Raw genomic sequence first — 15042 nt, 5'->3', positions numbered from 1 at the left:
CATTTTAGATAACTATCTTCAGTAGGCTACTTGTTTAGCTAGCTAGCAAAATGGCTCTAGCAACAGCAATGCCAGTTGGAGTGAAATATCAACAATTACCTCCATTATCGGGGTGCAATTTAAATCTGTCGTATAACTTCGATATGACCAAATATCTATAATGACCATTAGCCTCAGCTGTATTTTGTGTTTAGCACTAATTAGCAAATGTTAGCATTCTTGTTGTATAGCATACCGACATTAGCATTTAGCTAAGTACAGCCTGTGATGTGAGAGCAGATTTTATGTAGCATTCATCTGTATGCAGAACTGGGCTGGACACATCCACCTCTAGGTGTGAACTGACCTGCCTCAAATTACAGACATCAGCAGGGGCTATTAAGTACCAAGATACGTTTCACAAAATCTGAATGTAAAATCAATTAATCATGCTCTCAAACTGAGAGACCATGCTCTGGATTTAGAGAGCTCCAGTGTTTTTTTTGTGAGAGGGATTAGGACTGACCTCTCACTCTGGAAATATAAAAATATTGTTGGAAAACACTTTGCCTCTATGAACTCCATTAACATCATAGTAATGTGTTGTTTCTGGATGTGTTGTGTAATTCTAATGCTTCTCTTTTCAATTATATTTAAGTGTTATATTATTATTCAACAGTTTGAGTGATTTACCCTGATGTCCTTTTCTGGCCAGTTCTGGAGCAGAGAGGCGATGTGGCCACGGTCATGAATAGAGATGAACAGTCCCCTGGAACATAGAGTGACAAATAGAAAAAGTTAGTAAGGGTGCATACTGGTGGCCCAATGGTTAAGGTGCATGTAACTGCAATGTCCACAGCTTGAATCCTGGCTGGAGGACCCCTGTTGCATGTCACACCCCTCTCTCCCTCCTTGCTTCCTGTCTCACTGCACTGACTCTCAAATAAAAGCAAATCATTTAGACAACACATTTTACATATTTAAAAGGTTTCCTGTCATGCTCTATTATCACAGCTATCCAACAGAGCAACATGTCACTTAAGTAATCTTAGCAAAATCAATGGCAACACAAGAATTCAACTTATGAACACCTACTAACTTTAAAAAAAACCTGCTTATCTAGGATTTGAAGGGAAAACAGCCTTTAAGCTCCATCTCAGAGGCTGTTTGAAGTTAAGCTGCCATTTCTTTGTCTGCCTTCTACTAACCAGGACTTGATTGAATACTGATGGAACCTGGGATTTTAATGTTGAGCTCAGAGCCCAGGGCCCCAGCAAAGAGTTTGCTTAGGACCCTAGAAGCTCCACAACTATTCATTGATCTTACTATCACCCCCTTACATTTATCCTTTTCTTACCCCCTGTCATCAATGTCCTTTGCTTCAGGACAATCCAAGGATAAAAAGATCATCTCTATGCGTGGGGTCCAGCTGCAGCGTCTTTCCTTACCAGCAAACCCATCTGGTTATAGTATGAGGGCAGCACGAGTGCCAGCGACAGTAAAAATATCTCTACTTGCAAGAATCAGTTCATAAAGTAAAAACTGACCCCAGGTTGATACCAGAGGAAGAAACGTCAAATGCAAACAGTATGAAACATGGTTCGAAGTGTGAGGAAGACAAAGTGTGCTGAAGATAAGGACATAAAAGCATCATATAAAAATGCTTTGATAATTCATGGATGAGGTGGGGTACACTGTCTGCATAGGTTTCCATTTAACACCAGTAACCACAGTAGAAAAAAGTATAAAATTCACATGTGGACATCTAACATTTATACATCAGACAGCCACATAACACTAGAAGAAATACTGAACAATGATCCAAAGAGAGCAAAGAGACATTTTGAAAATATGAAACATTAAGCTCTACAGTCTTTAGGTTTAGAAGAGATATGAGATATTTCTCACAAATACACTCAGCATGTGGGAAATACAGACTATTTTGGTTGAGGCGTGTGCACATGCATGAATGTGTGTGACTGTGTGAGAGCACAGTTGATGGGCAGTCGGTGAGTGTTTTGTCCACATGACTCCAGTTAGATGACGGAGGAGTTCACACATGGCAGACCAGTGGTCCCGGGGCTCTGCATGTTTGCTTTCCAAAGGTAAACACTGTATCCTGTCTGATCTCTAATCAATTAGACTGGGCTCACACACTTTTATGAACTTATGAAGTCTTACTCAGCCATTTTATCATTTATAGGCACCATGTTGGGGTTTCAGTTAGCGCAAATCTTAACTTTGGCTATTCTGTACTTTCCTATTTCTATATTTTACTCATTACACCTTACTACCAATGATCACAGTAGTGCCTGCATAGTCCAAAACACATCAACGCAACAAGACACATACTTTTAGAAGACTTTTAAAAGACTTTAAGAATGGATTTGAATATTCCAAAGAAGAGAAAGAATGTGTAGGAGGGGATAGAAAGAAGAGACAGAAATGGAATGACTCATCAAAAACAATGACTGTTGTGAAGCTATTAAAAGTGACACATTTCTGCCTGCTCTGCAGATTGCATAGAGCTGGCTAAGCCAAAGACATCTGGCATCTGTCATTTTAAAACACCTTTTAACTTTTTTGGCAGTATAACGACACACATCTGCAAACATCTCATCTGTTCACACAAATACGAGCTGCTTGAGATGCACCATTGTCAGCAGGGCTCTGCAATGTGAGCATTTTGCAAATCCTGTTGACAATGGAGTGTGTAAATGTGAAAACTTGTTAATAAATGCTGATTCTGTGAGTGGATGACAGGCTACAAAAAAAAACTTTGCTGAAGTCAGGTTAGTGTTTTATCTGCAGGCTGATGTCTGATCTTTGCCAAAGATTCAACCAAATAGTGATAGTGTAGCTCCAACACATCCCAAAGAGTGATAAGTCTTTCAGGAGTTAGAAACTTCCAGTTGTATTTCATAAATTCAAAACTATAATTCATATCATATCAGTAATGTAATGCAATCAGCTTAGTAGCTTTGGACTAGGACCTCAGCTATTTGGAGTAAGTAAGCTCATGATAAATAGGATGTGATTAATTTCTTTTACATCGTTGAGATATGAAGTCATTTTGGTCTGTTTACACTTCTTCAAGGGGGTACAGGTAGTTGAAGGTTAGGATTTGAGTGAAGGATTAAAGGAAACCTGCCTCTTAAGACTTTCAGGTATGTTAAATTACAAAAAAACAAAACCACAACATTTACTGATTAACTTATAATGTATAGACTGCTGTCAATAGAGAAACTGACATTTCTTCTTCTTCTACAGCAGCAACCTCCTTTGTCAGAAGTTATATCTAAACTGCTAAAACCATTTATCCAACTTTTAACTAATTATTTCACTTATTTATTACCCATTACTTTAAACTGACTATTTGAACTGAATACTGATGACATCTGGGATTTTAATGTTGAATCCAAAGCCCAGGGCCTCAGCAGGGAGCCTTGAAGCGCCACAAATATTCATCATTCATATTCAATAATATTCATCCTACTATCACCACCCTACATTTTTCCTTTTCTTACTCCCTGTCATCAATGTCCTTTGCTTCAGGACAATCCAAGGATAATAGATAATCTGTATGCATGGGGTCCAGCTGCAGCGTCTTTCCTTACCAGCAAACCCATCTGGTTATAGTATGAGGGCAGCATGAGTGCCAGCGACAGTAAAAATATCACTATTGCAAGAATCAGTTCATAAAGTAAAAACTGACCCCAGGTTGATACCACATGAAGAAAACAGTGGGGAAATGTCAAATGCAAATAGTATGAAACATTGTTCAAAGTGTGAAAGACATAAAAGCATCATATAAAAATGCTTTGATAATTCATGGATGAGGTGGGGTACACTGTCTGCATAGGTTTCCATTTAACACCAGTAACCACAGTAGAAAAATATTATAATATTCTTATGTGGACATCTAACATTTATGCATCAGACAGCCACGTAACACTAGAAGAAATACCGAACAATGATCCAAAGAGAGCAAAGAGACAATTTGAAAAGAAAATATGAAACATTAAGATGTGATATTCCTCCTGAATACAAACACTTAGCATTTGGGGGGAAAAAACTGTCTAGGTTGAAGTGTGTGTGCATGTGTGTGTTTGAGGTGAGCACAGTTGATGGCCAGTCAGTGAGTGTTTTGTCCACATGACTCCAGTTAGATGATGGAGGAGTTCACACATGGCAGACCAGTGGTCCTGGGGTTCTGCAGGTTTGCTTTCCAAAGGTAAACACTGTGTCCTCTCTGATCTCTAATCAATTAGACTGGGCTCACACACTTTTATGAACTTATGAACTCCTTTTTAGCCATTTTATCACATATAGGTACCATGCTGGGGTTTCAGTTTGAACAAGTCTTAAACTTTGGCTGTCTTGTTATAACACCACATACACACTGAGCTACATTGCATTGCTGCTGTTATGCCTCGGGTATGTGAAGATTTTTTTCACTGCTCACTTGACCTCTATTTTAAGCTGTTCTTATTTTATTTCATTTATTATCATAGATGTTCTTTATTTGATATGTTTATATGTATATTAATATATGTGTATGTGTATAGTATATTCATGTCGATGTGTATATATGGATCACCAGGACCTGAGGACTGTATTTCATTCTTTCATGTAACTACAAGGCTGAATGACAAGTAAAATCTCCCATAGCAACAAGAGTGATGTCACACTCATTGCACAGACCACAGTAAAAAACCTTGCTGTTGTCAGGTTGCAAGCTGCATGTGATAAGTCTTTGTCATGTCAGTTTCAGGAGACAAAAATCTCCCAGTTGTAATTCATATATTCATAACTGTAATTCATATATAATAATGTAAGCCAATCAGTCTACTTAACAAACAGATTTCAACTGAATCTTTTGAGTTTTAGTTCTTTTACATTTCACTTTCTTTTAAAAGTAGCGTGTTAAACATAAATCGATTCAATAATGGATTTGGTGCTGGATTCGGATGGGATGAAAGCACAACAGTACTTGTAAAGCCTCAGTAGAATTAACAGGCTCTATGATGTTTAAAAAGGGACCCATTGGTGAAGCACAATACACCCCTGTTAGTTTTGGCTACGTCCAGAGCGCCTACTAGGTTTCTAAATTCTTCAGTAATCTCTTAGTTAACCCAGTTTGCCCCTCAATATCATACATGCTTTCTGTTCAATCTAAAAAAAGATGCATTAGTGCTGTAAAAGAAAATAACTGTTCCTAACTTTTTTAACGTAATGTGTGGCCTGCTGTGTGTGTTTATTTGGAGCCAGCAGGACATGAGCCTCTGCCAGCAACAGCATTACACAGGATTTTGGGAGAAAAAAGCGACAATGGGATTGAAAGACTGACCCCACAATATCTCCGCTGCAAAACAACTTCATGAGATGGATCAAAGCAGACAGGCAGGCTGGCGCTAATTCCTAATCTTGCTCAACTTCAATGTTACCAAAAACATTTCAGGTTGAGCTTGCTGTTTCTCCCTCTCCTCCTACCAATCCTCATTTTCTGCCACTGTGGGCATTCGGTGGATCTGTCGACTTCATGACCTTTGACCCTGTCAAGTACAATGAAGTAGAGCTGCGGGTGTTTTAAAGCCAAAAAATACACACATAAACCAACTCCTCACATAAATTACCACATGTGTAGAGTACCCAGAAAAGCTAAGAGCTAATGTAAGGTAAATCATGATGTCAGGAGTCATGCTGTTTTAAATCAGTCATCACTGTCTGTAAGATAATGGTGAAATGATAGTTTCAGGAGAATTATGACATAGCTAAGAAATATCTGCATGGTTCGTTGACAGTATATAGCAGCTGTCAGTGGTATGTGTATTATATGAAAGCTTTTAGTCCACGATCCACGAAGATAGCACTACCCTGTGTGTGAGACAGGGGGAAAAAAAAGAGAAATTAAATATGGGGGGGGGGGGGGGGGGGGGGTGCTTTACATATTTTCTGTGAGAACATTGTGGAGATATGAAGTCATTTTGGTCTGTCTACATTTCTTCAAGGGGTTACAGATAGTTGAGGGTTAGGTATTTGAGGTAAGGGTTAAAGGAAAAATCTGCCTCATGAGACTTTTAGGTTTGTCAGATTACAAAAAAGCTAAACCTCAACATGCACTGCATAACTTCTGGTCTATAGTCTGCTGTCAATGGAAATACTGACATTTCATCATGTTCTACAGCAGCAACCTCTTATATCTACAATGCCATTACCATTTATCTTACCTTTAGCTTATTATTTCAATCATTTATCCATTCATTTTATCACACAGTTATCTGTTTTAACCATATAACCATGACTTTAGTTAACTATTTTGAGTCTTTTTTTCTGTTTGTTTCTGTTTTTATGAATCTTCTCTCAACATATTATCAGTCCCTCAAGGAAATTGCAATTTTGTGATGACAATAATCAATGCAAATCCAATATACTTCCAACTTTCCTAAATTATCGTAACTTTTATGCATGAAATGGCTTCAGATCTGGACCAATCGTTGCTTTTCGTGTTAGTCATCGCATTCAGGCACGTTCAGATGCGTTCAGATGGAAAATGGACAAATCTCACCTGCCAATAAAAATTACAACCATAGACCGTGCAAAACTATTCCCAAATGTTCCAAACTGAGATTTCCATTCAGTTAGTAAGAAGAACATATGTTGATAAGTTGTTCAGACAACAAATATAATCGACCTCAAACATAAAAATTTGGCACTTTGTAAATGTATATTTTAGTTAACTTAGTTTACTTAATAAAAGGTTAATACGTGTAACTTACATACAGCATTTTCTTTGTCATGTAACTTTGAGCTGATGTTTATAATATTTGGAATATAAATAAAATATTAGTACTAAAGTATAGTTATTCATCTGATATGCAGTATGTTTTTTTATTAAAAGAAGTGATTACATATGACTGTTTATTGATAGTTTTTAAAAATCACAGTATTTTCCTTTGCTTGCAATTTTTCCCCAATTCATTCAATTCCATCGCTTAGTGTACATAAAATATTACAAACTGTATAACAATTTTTGAGAAAAGATTCAAGCAAGGTGTAACTGCTAAGTCAATATGTGGATATAATTTTTTTCAAATTAGTTGAGCAACTTTAGAAGTTTCCCATGTTAGGAATCATTGTACTACCAGATATTTCCCCATATATTGATGCTTTCAATAGGTGAAATGCGTGTGTGTGTGTGTATGTGTGTGTGTGTGTGTGTGTGTCAGACTGCTGCTCATGAAATAACAACATTGACCAGCAGTCGCCTCGTTTTCTAGATGAGAGGACGACCACAAAGCGTTGAGCAGCCATGTCTGGCTCCTCCTGTATGAGAGTGTGGCAAGAACAGAGAGGGTAAAGAAAACAACCTGGTGGCCTGATTCAGCACCACCGCTGACCTGCAGCCCAACACAAAACACACCCCAGAGACTGTGGAAAGGCTGCGGGGGCCGGCAGGAGGAAAGGCTGCTTTCCACACCGTGACCCCAAAACACAGTTTGAGCCCCATGAGGAAGGCAGCTTCCAACCGTTGACCCGTGTCCACACAAAACACCACCAATCACCAATTCTTCACCCCTCATCACATAAACTTAATCTTCACTGTGCCGGACACCCTCATTTAGCAAGCCACATAAGGTTCAACTGACACAATGGACACAAATCACTGAGAAAAGACTGTGAAAATAGTGTTGGAGGTCACTGTCACGCTCTGTGAGATTTCTCCAACTAATTAAGACTCAAATCTGCCACAACAGACAAGTTTTTATTGTTAGTGTGTGTCCCCTGAGAAAAATTATGCCAGGGCATTTTCTCCTAGATTTTCTAAATTTGGAAGGGCCTGATTGGAGCTGAACGGAGCCAACATTTTGCAGTGTGAGTCTGCCCAGAGGGAGGAGGTAAATGTCAGCTATGTTCATAGACAATTTCTGTTTTGTTGCTATAAGTAACTTGAACTTTTTCACTTGATATGGGCCTACCAATGCCTGATATTTTGGAAACACTTCAGAAATGTCACAGAGAGCAAATTTAATTGTTTAGAAGCAAAGCCAAAGTTCCAATTCAATTTGAAATTCAATTGAATTTTATTTATGTAGCGCCAAATCAAAACAGAAGTTATCTCAGGGCACTTTTCAAATGGAGCAGGTCTAGACTGTACTGTTTAATTTACAGAGACCCAACTTTCCCCCCATGAGCAAGCACTTGGCGACAGCGGCGAGGAAAAACTCCCCTTTAACGGGAAGAAACATCAAGCTGAGCCAGGCTCTAGGTGGGCGGCCATCTGCCATTTCTAATCGGTTGGGAGAGAATGGTGGGGGAGGCAGACACGGAGAAGCACAGCAACAATAATAATAATCATAGATATATGACTATCCCGACAATGGGTTGCATTAAAGTCACGTCTTCCCCAAGTAGCAACTTCCAGGTCTGAAAAGTGAAGTCAGCGCTCTAGTGCCAAAAACAGCAGTTCATCAAATGGCCACTTGAGGCTGGCTCCAAAATTGATTCAATCCCCATAGACCACCATGTTAAAATGCCTGACTTTACAGCAGAAATAAACATGTCTACAGCCTAGTACATCCATTATCTTTTACAGTCTTTGGTCTTCCAATGCTTTTATATTGATATGGTATTTTTCCACTATCAAGAAAGTACAAAAAAAATGAAACATGTTTTTTTAGGAGGTTAACTTGTCACTTACCCAACATATGATGCACACAACATCAAGCCCTATTAACCTGCAGATGCCAGGCCAATGCTGAGCCAAACAGTCTTTATGCATATTTCCTCTCTGGCGCCTTTTTTTTTTTTTTGCTTTCTGTGCCTGTGGAAGGATGAGGCGCATCTGAGGCTATGTTTTTGCAGATTAGGCGGTGCTCATTTTGGCATGATATTGATTTTGCGATAAAACCTACTCAGACCATCTCTTATCACACACGCAGAGCAATTCTTCTGGCTTCTTTTGGCAGAGGTGCATGGACACAGCCATCTCCAAAACAGCAAAACACATTCCATTTATGGTAAGTTTTGCGCCTTTTAATTTTCTGCATGTTTTTTCATTTACTTCAGATTGGACTTGAAAATCAAAACACTATTTTCTGGAAGATTCTTACCAATAATATCATCCATATGATAGTAATCCAGTGACCCGGGGTTCAGAAACACAGTCTGTTGGATGAGTGTGTTTTCCACAACAACTTGTAGAGTGTCAAATCTTTTCCATGTTTACTAAACAGCTGTAGTCATTACACAGCAGCGGATATGATATATGTGATTCATCTACACTCTTTGATTTGCGAGAGGAGCTGTGCATCATTTTAGATATTAATATCACAGCAGAGGAAACTTCAATAACTATTTAAATCTTCCCACATGGTGATAGGATCAGTCAGGATCAACGGTAATTAATGTTCTGTCTTCTCTAAACATCAGACTGGAAAGCTGTTACTCACAGATTCCAACTTCAACAATGTAATAATCTGATGTAATGTAAAGGTAACAACCTGCAGTCAAGTCTAATAATATTTACAGTGGTCTGTTCTGAGCATGGATGGTCCAGTGCTGTGCTACAGTGCAGTGAACAAATAGTTTAAACAAAATCCTGTTCACTTTATGCACAGCTGGCATCTTTTTTATCATATCAATATTTGATTAAGGTGATGGATTTTTTTTTTTGAAATTTTTTTAAAACACTAACTAGATCATTTCCAAAAACGATTTTGCACATTGTATATTCTTAAACTGGTATTCTACGTTTCGTTTTCTTTGTCGGCATCATATGGAGATAAGCGGTAATTGCAGGGGTGTCTTCTGGGATTATAACATTAATAAATTACTCTTATTGTCTTTTTATTTGCCAAGCTTTGATTGAACAGTTACATAACAAGTGTAATTGTCATCGGCTCAATCTCCTCTCCTTTGCTGTGTGTGCAGTACACACACACACACAGAGCCCTAAAACACAACAGAGCAGAGGAGAGGCAAAGATGTAGTGCGACCATAAATGACAGCAAAATGCTGTTTCATTTCAGCTCAGTATGAAAGTCTTCACTGGGTCTTCCTGTCTGGATTTCCTGAATGTATTTTGGAACTTGTGGTGGTTCACAGATGTGAACTCTTCCTTCTCTCTATTGTTGCATTTAAAGGTGATGAGAAGCTTGTGTTCGGTCATTACTAAAGCTCACACCAACTCCACCTGCTCATTCTGTATTCTTTCCACTAATAATGTCTTCAGTCTCTTTTCACGCTTTTGCCTGGCTGAACCCATAGTACACCAGTGCTGACGATCAGGAAAAATGTGTTGGTCACACCCTCATGCACCACTCGCCAGGAATTAAAACTTGAATCTCCACCTACGCCCTATTCCAGGGAAATAAGGCCCATCATCTCTTAACACTATTCGGTTTCCAGCCTGTTTGGCTTGTGAGTGCACTTGTGACCCTTCAACTTGTGCTCATGACATTGTGGGAAATGTGCTGATTTGCTTCCTTGGTAAGAATAAGATGAGAAGATCTATGCCACTCTCATGTCCACATGATAAAAAGCTACCACCAGCAGCCAGTTAGCTTAGCTCAGCATAGAGACTAGAAACTATCATTTAGCCAAGGCATTTGTACATCTACAATTCAAGAACTGAGCATATCCCTGAGGAAATCCATTAAGTACAATCAAAAGCAGCAGAAAAGCTTTAGACAGAGCCAATTTCTGGAGAATTTCTGTTCATTCATATCACCTCACGGAATTATTTAGAACAGATTCAGACTAAAACCACCAATATCAAATGGTTGCATAAACCTTAAGTCAAGTTACAGCGTTTTGTTCTCTTACAACACATAATTATCTTATACAATCTGAAATGTTCTTTACAATAAACTGTGCTGTGGGCAGAAATAGATTTGAGACATATAGTTTATCCATCTCTGTGCCCGTTCCAGCCCTCAGCCAACTGGAGCTCTGTCTGGACCCAGAAAACTGTTGCTGTTGGACTAATTACTTTCTCATTAACTCAGAGCTGCTTGACATTGCTGACATACTGTACTGTCTCTACCGTTTCTAAAGATTATGTAACCAGAGAGGTTATGCAAGCCATGACACGCTGAGTGTCTCTCAGATGGAGGTATGACAGTAACTGTATACCAACAGTCACTTATTGAGGGAGATCCTGAGACACATTTTGCTCTCCATGATGTAATCCCATATCAGCCTTGCTGGTTGTCATAGCGATGCTGTGCACTTCCACAATAGCGAGGAGTCACAGAAGAAGATCGTGCTGCGAACATGGAATTCTTGCTCTATAAATTGTGGCTTCCCAGTGTGAAAATGGTATATAATAGCAAAGGCTTTTCCAAGATACAGTCTGCCTGTGACAGAAGAAGAAACACATTTATTCAATGGCAGAACTCCCTAGAGGAGATCCATGGCTTTTCAAAACAGGTTCAAACTGGAGCATCACTCCAAAATTAACACACTGGATCCTTGTGCCAGGCCAGCTGCTGGGATATTTTAGTTATTATTTCATTAAAGCGGGGAAGTTCAACTGACCTTCAACAGAAACGAAAACATGTAGTTGGCAATAACAAGAGATTAATATTTAGAATTTCATTAGAATAGATGACTAAACTAGCCACTTGGTTTGGGTTCAAATGGTTACAAACAAAGACAGAGTTTGAAACACAATAAGCAACCACAAATTCTGATGTACCACCATGTGTTACCAATAAACCTGATCTGTGTCTGCCTTTTATAAACTATATGAAAAAGTAGCTTCAGACAAAGCTTTCTTCATGAAGACAGATGGTAGTTAAGCTTATAAATCAAACATTTTGAAAATATTTTTTCACATAATTAAAATAAATAAAATGTAACAAATTCAATCATTGGATGAAATCAAATGATCTACTGATCTTGTGATGTCCAGTCAGTGGATTAAACCAAACTGACTGATGAGACCCTCTACTTTCATTCAGTTTAACAACACATCTGCTCTTAGTCAAATGTTGGTCTCACAAAGATACTGTGTAGTCAAACAGAACGACAGAGGGACATTTTCAATTTGTCTTCCAACCACAACTTTCCAAACTTTTCTTCAACTTCCAAACTAGTTCAAATGTCGCAATTAATTTAAGATACGACAAATACAAAGAAAACAGGCTGTCGTACTCAATCCAAGAATACAGTTTGAGTCATATTTGGACAAGTGAAGTAAACAATTTTTTTTTATTTTGAGGATTTCATCACCTTGAACTTGTTACCGTCACTCCCCGCTGTGCTGAGCTGAGCAGAGCTTTCAGGGCGTGTCATGATCAGAGACTATATGTAATAAATAAACATTACTGTGTATCAGTGCCTCTGTAATCTTTTCATCTAAGTTAGTTCTCATGTTAGTTATAGTTCCGGTGAAGGAGCGTGGGAACATTCACTTGATACCATGCACAACAATCATCAGCACTTCAATTCCACCAGTAGGGACAAACAGAGACACCAAGGGATTTCAGTTTCTCATAGGCAACAATAGAGTTCTGTTTATGCTGCATACAATGCATAAGCAATTTGGAGAAACCCCTGTCAAGGTAAACTAAACATTTCATTGCAGCCAATGAGCATAAACAGTACTTTGGTTTTGGCTCTATATTAGAACTTGTACTGTACTGTACTTCGATAGCACACTTACACACAGAGACCTGCAGTCTTCCTGTCAGGTGAGTGGAGCATCACTGAATCCCATCACAGCAAAAAGTAAGTCAGCCTAGCACACCAACACATGCAGACACACATATATAGAAGTAGACACAATAATTTCTAAGACTGGATGTGGTATGTAACCACAGGCTATAGAAAAGACTGACAGCACAATATTTAAGCAGTGAGAGCACTGGTTTCAACTCTCTTGTTTCCTTTCCTGAGTGTTATCTAATACGTTAATGACTTTCCATGGAAAGAAAAAGTCGTTTTTTTGTCTGTGTAGTTTATACCCCAGAGAGACAATCATTTTTCACTGCAGTTACTTGATCACACATATATTTTAGGGCAAAGTCATTTTAATTTCATGCACAAGCTGTAAGCTAGCTTGAAGTATCCATATAATAAGAGAGCGAGTCAGTTTTATTACTTAGCTTGTACCTTTGGTTTTGTCCATACTAGTCATTTCCAAGGCAATTAAGTGAATGAAGCCAAAGCTGTTGGAATCACAAATAACACACTCATGCTGCAGTATGCGTATGAAGCAGCCAAGCAAGTGACTAAACCAATAGAGGAGAAGAAGAAAACTCAGTGAACGGGGGCTCTGGCAGTGCCAATCAATACCCGTGTTCATGCCACAGCCTGAGCTGACGCAAACCTTGCCCAGTTTAAAAATAACTAATTGCAATGGAACAGATGATCGTCGAGAAACTAAATATGCAACAGACCTCTGGGAAAAGGAAAAAAGTGCTCTGTAAACACACAAAAAATAAATAAATAGCAACGACAAAAGGAATCTGAATAAAAGGGTGAATAATTTGGTATCAGCGCAACAAACACTATTATCCAGCCCATAATCCGCCTCTGTTTTTATGTTGCTCTCTGCGTAAGCACACGTAAGCCTGGATGTGATTGTTCAAGTCAGGAAAGAGATGCTTTTGTAGGATGTCTGCAGGCTGTGTTGTTTTGTGTGTTACTTCAAGGAATTCATCATAACAGTGAGAAGCAACCGGTAATTTCTTTTTTTTTGTTCGAAGCAGAGCTCTCATCACTTGTGAAGCGTCACGAGCAGGAATTCTCTTTTCCAGTCTGGTCTCTTGACTTTCCCTTCACACCCTCCTCTGTGCGTATGGCCCTCCAGAGACAATGCACTCTTCTTCTTCTTCTTCTTCTTCGTCTGCCTCCCACTCTCCATGGCACGCTCAGACTTTGACATGGTTCCATCACATCACAAGGATTCAACACGTTGCCTGAATCACCCTCTCTTTTTTGCACAAGCAAGAACCAGTTCTAGTTCTTGGCCTCAGACAAACCATAACCCACCCCCACCTCATTCCACCGTGGCCCACTGAAATCAGCCCGGGCTTCCACACAATATCGAATCTCCCCTCGTGAAGCTTTTCCACAGAAGGAGAAGGAGAAGGGAAACTCTGGAGAATTCTAGGCCAAAGTGAACACAGTATTGCCCATCTGATCGGCCTTTCATGATTTTTGGTAGCACGCTGAGGCAAAACATAAAAAGACATGGAATCTTTGACACACGCCAACCTGCCGGAGATGAAAATAGCAACCAGACAGTGCGAGCTTCTGGGATTTCAAAGCTTGTTGTCTACTGTAGCTGTCCGGGTGAAAGAAGAGGCAGCCGGTCTTGTGTCCAGACGGCTGCTGTGGATGTCAAGTTTCTCTCTCAGCCGGCTTTACATAACTCAGGGTCAAGAAGCAGCAGGAAAAGCCCCGTTCCAGCACAAAGGCCCTGCTAAAGGAATCAAAGCCACAGACCTGATGAACCCAGCTGGCTATTAGATGAGTTTCAGTCCTCTGAAACCAGGTTTTCCATTCATTCGCCTTTTCACACACGTCAACAACATTTGTAGCGTTCCAGTGACTTTTTGTGTGGGATGCAAATAGTTTGGTCTCTGCAAGCGACTGTACAAAAAAAAGCGGTTGTAGCGTGTTTATTGGTAACAGTGGTCAAGGCTGGATCATGGAAACCATATATAGGAAAACTATATCTTCTAAATTTTATATAAGTCATCCTTTTATGGAAAACAGACACAGGGCTCATCCAAAATGGCACACAGGTTACACACATTTTTTAATAAGAATATTATAAAATTATTTTGCTCTGTATGGATGACAATGATTTATAGTCTATTGCACTCACTATGACATTTACACAAAAATGTGGATTCAATTTTAAGGAAGTCTGGGGTGGCGGTAAGTGAGCTGTTGGTATCCACTATGAAACAGATTGAGAAATGCTTTAAGATTATCCGATTTTTCATGTCTTATAGCTGAGGAGATCATTCATGTACCAAAAGACACTATGTGAGAGGCTTAAAACATCATATTTTACAATACAGGCAGTCAGTACAAAATATGACC

The 15042-nt window shown here is 39.1% G+C and overlaps 1 protein-coding gene across 1 annotated transcript in view; it reads right to left on the bottom strand.

The window, feature by feature from the left end:
- Positions 1–15042, bottom strand: part of me1 (malic enzyme 1, NADP(+)-dependent, cytosolic) — an 84132-nt gene that overhangs the window by 23024 nt on the left and 46066 nt on the right. Inside the window, exon 4 of the mRNA XM_053326533.1 lies at positions 673–748. Within this exon, the coding sequence (XP_053182508.1) occupies positions 673–748 (76 nt within the window). The remainder of the gene's footprint in view (positions 1–672; positions 749–15042) is intronic.

This window comes from Scomber japonicus, chromosome 10, assembly GCF_027409825.1.
Source record: "Scomber japonicus isolate fScoJap1 chromosome 10, fScoJap1.pri, whole genome shotgun sequence".
In the NCBI taxonomy this organism is placed as follows: Eukaryota; Metazoa; Chordata; class Actinopteri; order Scombriformes; family Scombridae; genus Scomber; species Scomber japonicus.
The sequence above is the reverse complement of the archived record's forward strand: the minus strand, read 5'-3'. Positions and strand labels throughout refer to the sequence as shown.